Source organism: Manis pentadactyla, chromosome 3 (assembly GCF_030020395.1).
Source record: "Manis pentadactyla isolate mManPen7 chromosome 3, mManPen7.hap1, whole genome shotgun sequence".
In the NCBI taxonomy this organism is placed as follows: Eukaryota; Metazoa; Chordata; class Mammalia; order Pholidota; family Manidae; genus Manis; species Manis pentadactyla.
In genome coordinates, this window is record NC_080021.1 from 159,519,977 (window position 1) to 159,527,069 (window position 7,093).

The 7,093-nt window shown below is 35.1% G+C and overlaps 1 protein-coding gene across 1 annotated transcript; it reads right to left on the bottom strand.

Moving 5' to 3' along the window:
* Positions 1 to 748: 748 nt before the first annotated feature.
* LOC130683183 (prorelaxin-like) lies at positions 749 to 6,439 on the bottom strand. The gene is made up of 2 exons (XM_057499434.1): positions 6,127 to 6,439; positions 749 to 1,270 (listed from the first exon to the last, which is right to left on the bottom strand). The coding sequence occupies exons 1-2, from the start codon at positions 6,329 to 6,331 to the stop codon at positions 933 to 935; spliced, it is 543 nt and encodes a 180-aa protein (XP_057355417.1). The 5' UTR covers positions 6,332 to 6,439; the 3' UTR covers positions 749 to 932.
* Between the last annotated feature and the right edge of the window lie 654 nt (positions 6,440 to 7,093).

Genomic DNA, 7,093 nt, shown 5'->3' on the forward strand with positions numbered 1-7,093 from the left:
GTTTGTAAATTCTAAGAGTGAACATGAAGTATGTTCCCCTACCAAACCATTTCTTCTTTAACATAGGACAGTGAGTTGTTAACTCTCCTCTATATATACCATTGCTTCTATATTCTATGTATATATAATTCTGTATATATATTCTCTTATATATATGTTATTCATTTTTCTCCTTAAAAAACAATATGTTTTTTAGTGTCCCAGATGGTAGAATTAAGAAACTTAGTTTGAAAAATCCTTGAGTTTATATTGCCCCTATTAAATTGAGTCGATTTAGTTTCCACTCTGATTGTTTACAATTAGTTGTTCAACAAGGCACAATTCTTTTAAATTCAATCTATTGGAGAAGTCCAAGTTTTGTGACTCTTTACACAGATGATCTAAGAGTTAACATCAATAAAACATTTTGGTCCATTTTATATACCTGGTGTTAGGCACTGTGTGACTTGAGTTATTCTTTTATCTTTTGCTATTAAAATAATTTGTTTGATAGAAAATGGTGAAAGAATATTTGCTTATAGGTCTGGAATAAAAGGAATGGATCATAGATTATAATTTATCAAATAGAACTTTCAAAAATAGACTTGTCCACTCTCACTAATTGAGGACATAGAATTTTACTAAACTTCTTAGAAATTATTTTTAAAACTTGCATTAATTGTTTGTGGTGAAAGTGATAAAGAAGCAATTAACAGCATTAAAAAAACAGTAATGTAACTGTACCACTAATGAAAAAGGCAAACATACTTCTTTGCATAAAAGGCTTTATTAGCAGAAACTACAATATTGAAAGGAACATTTTCTTTTGCACCGAGAAAAAATCCCAAACACTAGTAATTTCTCGTTTTCTAATATTGGGGAGACAGAGGCATCAGTAATATGTAATTGAGAATACATTTGAGTATTAGAAGAAATACAGAAATATTTTTATCTCAGCATATTTTAGAAAGTTCTTTTACACTGCAACCTATTGAACAACACTTGTCTGCCAGTGATATAAGGACCTGTCTCTCTTCTCGGGAATGCTTCTCTAAGCCTGAGTTTTTTAATTCTGAATTATTGTTTTCTTTTTCATTTTGTCTCCTAAGAATATTTTTCTGGAATTCTTCAAAGTTAAGATGTGTATCCCTTAATGCAGGTTTTTGTAACTCTGGCAGTGATAGCTGTTTCTCAGACAGTGTTTCATTTGTCTTCTGTGGCAAATGGGGAATGAATTCCAACATCGTATTTAAGGTTTCTGCATCTTCGGTAATGGAGGATGGCATGATTTCTAGGTTCACAAAAGGGGGGAAGAGAAAAATATTTATGTTAAAGAACCAAAAAAAACCTACAAAATTTTGCATAGATATAAAGGAAAACATTGCCTCAAGAGAATTAAACATCAGAACAGAATCAGCAAGTATCCTGATATCTAAACAAGCTGGATTTTTGTAGTTGGGAGCTTAAGTATTATAACATTATAATTGCTTTACTCTACTTAGACCCTCTGTCATCTCTCCTCAGTTCCTCTTAATATTCTGTCATAGCACTTTAGACTCCACCTGACATTTCTGAAGTCATCTTGTGTCTGAAAAATGCTGTTTGACCATAGATGAATGTTTCGTACCCGAGTAATTTTCTTCCATTACTAAGAAAATTCTGAGTTATGACAGTAACCCTTGAAAAACATGTTATTTATTATAAACTATCAAATGTTTCATGGTGCCAAGTTACTATTCCAAGATGAAGTGTAAAAACTAGCAGAATTTCCAAATGCTATGATCTGACACGCTTGAGATCTCTGACATTCCTCATATATCTATTTAACAATTTCTTTGTCCCAGAGTATTTACTCCAAATCAGTAGTATTTTACATTAAATAGAGAACTGGGTTAAAAGAACACTAACCAAATAATCTCACCTTTAAGAAAAGATTAGTATCTATTGTGGTGTGTGTGTACTGACTCACATACTCTGATGGTTTTCGTTCCAGTGCTATGGATCATGCAGTGAGCAAGTTCTGTACGTTCCCTACAAAAGAAGCCTGTTCTTAAACAACATCCCAGGATGGGCACATATGAAGGTTGGTACTTGGACTGGGAACTTTGCAGGAATCAGCTGAAGTCTTCCTTGTTTATATCCATTAAGTTCAGATGAATATTTATTGTTCACATGTCTCTGGCACTGCCAGATTGGGGATATAAATAAAAAGAAAACATATTTCCTGTTCTCAAAATACTTTCAGTCATGTGAATTTTCTGCTAACCTTATCTATCCTACTAACATAATTTTGAGTCTTATCACCAAAAAATTAGAAGCACAGATAAATAAACATAAATTACAGCATAAACCTTGATCACATCATTAACAGCAAAACTGTCCTTTTCCGAAAGCTTATTAGTAAGACATTACTCTTCGAACAGTGGAAACAATGAGGCCAAGAGACATAAATCTAAGCTTGGAAGTTGGGCTTCTGGGTAACCTGAGCAGAAAAGCGACTGAGTAGGAAAAAAAACATGCCTTCACCCAGGTATGAATGGTCTGGGCTGGTCCACTTCCTATGAGTTCTGTAGTAAGAGTTTTAAATGCTCTCCTTTCAACCAACTTCAACAGTTGTAGTTTTCCGTGAAAAAAAAAACAGTATTTTTCCTTCCTCCTAATGGTCTCTTTTATTTAAGTTATAAACTGACAATGACAGATGAGAATTTATACCATTTTTAGTAGAAGTTTTTTCATTTTCCCTCAGTAAAACATCATAAATTTCATTCTTATGATACATTCTCTTTGCTCTAACTTAAACTTTTTGCAGTTTAGAGCTTATTGAATGCAGAGAAAAGCTGATAGTAGCTTCCCACAAATGAATGAGCCACACAAAGTAATTGTACTGTGTACTATGTTTATTCGGAAGCTAGTTTTGAGCATTCTTTTTTTTCTTTTAACAATTTAAAAACCCATTATGTGGAAATACTTTTTGAAGTTTCAGAAAATTCATAAAAATATAACAGAATTCCCATATAATATGTTGTCTTTTAATTTTTGGTGTAAGAACATTTAGCATAATACCTGCCCTTTAAACAGAATTTTAAGTTTCCAATATAGCAGTTATCCATACATACAACCTTCTACATCAGATTTCTAGAACCAGTTCACCTTGAATAATTGAACTTTATACACATTTATTAACTACTCCCTATTTCTTCCTTCTCCCAGTCCCTTGCAACCACTACTGTATTCTTTGCTTCTATGAGTTTGACTATTTTAAATACTTGTAAGTGGAATCATGTAGTATTTGTCCCTCTGTTACAGGCTTTTATTTGCATAACATAGTATTTTCCAGGTTCATCCATGTTATTGCATATTGCAGGATTTCCTCTTTTTCGGACAGAATAATATTCCATTACATGTATATACCCACATACTTTATTCATTCATCTGTGGGTGGACATTTAAGTTGTTTCCACATCTTAGCTACTGTGAATAGCACTGCAATGAATGTGCAAGTGAAGTATCTTTTCAGGATTCTGATTTCAATACTTTTGGATAAATACCCAGAAGTGGGATTGCTGGATCATATGGTAAATTTTATTTTTTTAGGAACCTTCATACTATATTCTATGTGGCTGCTTCCCTACCAACTGTATACAAGGGTTCCAGTTTCTCCTTATCATGAACAATACTTTGTTTTCTTTTGTTGATAAGGGCCATGCTGTCAGGTGCAAAGTGTATCTCATTGTGGTTTTGATTTCTATTTGCCTGATGATTAGTGATGGGGAGCATCTTTTCTTCTTCCTGTGGGCTATTTGTATGTCTTCTTTGGGTTAATGTCTATTCAAGTGTTTAGCTCCTGTCTTAATCAAGTTACTAGTTTTTTTTCAATTGAGTTATAGGGGTACTTTACGTGTTTTGGAAATTAACCCCTCATCATAAATGTGGTCTGCCAATATTTTACCATTCCATAGATTGCCTTCTCAGTGTGTTGATTATTCATTTTGCTGGGCAGAAGCTTTTTTTGATTTGCTGTCTTCACACTTCCTAACACTGCTTTTATTGCCTCTATGATACCCTTTTATTAAAATCATGTTTTCAATTGGAAACATTTGCAATCCACAACTTTAGGTGCTGGAATCTAAGTAATGTGTAATATTCTAATCTCCCTGACTCATACAAACACCTATTCATCAGTATATTTTGGAGTAAAATCTCACCAGCATAGACCTCTCATACGTTAAAATATGTACTTTTAGAAGTGATGCAGTAAGTGTTACTTCTGCATACATTGTGGGGGACATGGTTAGCTAATAATTCAATAATGTAAGCACAAAACTAAAAATCCCGCTTTTAAAACGTATGAATCCCAAATTATTCACATGTATTTTCAAGATGATTCTTAACTAGTAATTTAAACTTTCTCTTGATCCTTACTTGCAGGCAATATTTTGTTAGGTTATTTACAGTTAAATTATGCACTGAGTAGCAATAAAGACAGTTCTTTTAAAATACTTTAATATAACAAGTCTCTCCTACAGAAATATAAATTTGGCCAAGTATCTATACATAAACATGCACAATCCAGCAGCTGAGAAAGGAAGCCATGTCCACTAACAATTGTTAACTATATATAGTAGATCTATGATACTGCATATTATAAAGAATCTTAAAATTATGTCTTTGGAGAATAATAGTGTGAGAAACTTCTCACAGTATAATGTTAAGTGAAAATGCAGGAGATATTCATATATTTCTCCAAATGTTAATATCCTTTCCCGTTCCTCACTTAATATACATATTTTCATTTTCTTATTAAATTCACAAATGTTTTCACATCTCATTTAGTATGTAAGATTTCTCATCATTTCGTCCTTATTGTATAATGTATATTTTCAGTCTTTGATATAAACATACTATTTATCCAGAAAAAGTGAATTAATGAAGCAAATGCAATGCAATCCACACTTCCCTATTTTGAATCAGTAAATTCCTAAACTCTGTAGTAGTTTTCTATTTATACTATACAGGAATTATGTAAAAACATGTATGAAATAAATGAATCTTTGACCAATAATGTAGAAAAATAGTTTTATAATTCTGCTTTAAATCCCATAAAAGGGTCAACATACTTAGTGTGCAAATGATTTTACATGAGTGTTACTCAGACACAGGATATGCATATGGCATATAAAATATTATTGTGGTTTATCATAAATTGCATATATGTTATGAAAGATAAAAGAATTATTCATAATTGAGGTTCCCTTCTCTGAGTTTAAAATGATCCCTGACATTGATAAGATTAGCCTATTCTTCTTTAAAAATTCCACTGCTACCTAAAGTTCGCTTCTGGTTTCTGTGTATAAATGCTCTATAACTAACAGTATTTTTTGATAATTCCAAATTTGAGCAGTAATCAATAATGAGATCTTGCTTTTGAAGGTCTTGCACCTTACAAGTACCTAAAGCATCAATAGGAATTCCATCTGTGTTTGTCTCAAGCGCAAACTCCCCTTGATTCTTGGTCCCCTTCAGTTCCTCCTGTAGGCTGTCAGGCCCTTTGCTTTCTCGCTCCCTTCTCTCACAAATGAACTTCAAGACCTGGTTCAAAGAGACTAGGGTCTCCCCTTTAGTGAAGTTTACAAGTAAAATTAATATTAAAAATAGAAAGTTTTCAATGGCATGGGCCACAGCCAAGCTTTTCTACAGAGGAAAGTCCTTTAAATCTAAAGGCCTTGGTGTTAACTACTCCGGGATCCTATCAGTGGTCTGCAGGTTCTGCCCCGTGCCTCTTGGCCTGCACAAGCACTTGATAACCTGCTCATACATCACTGGTTGCCCCAGTCCTCTCAAGTCAAGATGCCCTGCATAGTTTCTGGGGTCCAGCATGCCATCTGTCTGGCCCATGGTTCCTTATACTGCGCACCTGCGGGCAGCCTCACCTCCTCTGTGGCTTCCTCCTGCTCCCAACTGTGTCACCCTGACTTCCAGGAGGTCAGAGGGACCAAATGCCTCTCAGGTGAGTCTGTTTGCTGTTCCTGCTACTTCCCTTCCCTCTGCTGAGATTCCTTCATGGGACCCGTACTAGAAAAGCAAGTTGCAAGGGAAAACTAAACATTTTGGCATGTGCAGCCTCAAAGCCAGGGCAGGAGCTCTCACCTGCGAGCTGTTCAAATTCCAGCAGAGGCTTCTGGCCTTGATCCCTTTTTCTCCAGGGCATGGTACCGCAGAGCTCGATCCGGATGCGGACTAATTCTCTGCCGCATGCTCGAATAAGCTTGTCTGTCTCTCCTGGGACCTCTCTGGGAAATTGGCTCAATAGTAGCCAGATTCCTAGCAGGTGGGACAAGAACAGGTGCAGCATCCTGGACCTGATCTCTGCTGCTCGGGCGTTTCAGCCTTTCTCTAGAAACTGTTGTCGCTTACTGGCCTCAGCCTGTGTGTCAATCCTGCACTTCAGGCTGCTTTCCCTGCCTGGCTCCCAAAAGCTTTTATATCTCTTGGACTAGCACTTAAATCTTGAGTCACTGGTCCAAGATCCACGCCTTTCCCCACCCAAGTTCTTGGAATGCTTCCCCTTCCCCCTTCACTCTTCCCAACTTTCCTACATTGCTTGCCCATCTTTCTGTTCTTGATCCTATTAAAGTTTTAGTTTTCTTTTTTCTTACCCTCAAGCCACTTGTATACCTAAAGTTAATATTTGACTTCTCTTATTATAAAAGATGGGCACAGCCATTATACTAAATTCTATAAAGAAAAATAAAATTGAACTCATCCATTCTCTCACAAACCAGTGTTTTCCAGCATGAACATTCGCTGAAAAAGATTATAATCTAAATAAGATAATAGACTAAGAAGTGTAGTGTCCGATGTATCAATCCATAAAAATATAATGAATGAATGTATAAATTGTTGACAAGAGAGGGAGAACTGATGACTCTCTAAATTCTAGTAAAACCATTAAAATTCTCAATGTATTTAACTTTAGGCTCACGCAGTATCTTAAGTTTATGATGCACTTTCTCCCCGACTTCATTTGAGTTCATTGGGATGTAGTTTGATCATAACCAGTTACTTGAATATCTTCATTTCTGAATGTATTCTATAGGCCTAGAATCTGGAGAAC

Excerpts from the sequence above, each read along its gene's own strand:
- LOC130683183 (XM_057499434.1), bottom strand. The coding sequence starts at position 6,331 with ATGCTGCACCTGTTCTTGTCCCACCTGCTAGGAATCTGGCTACTATTG. Across the intron at positions 1,271-6,126 it reads GGAATTTGAACAGCTCGCAG|AAATCATGCCATCCTCCATT; the intron begins GTGAGAGCTCCT and ends TTGTGAACCTAG.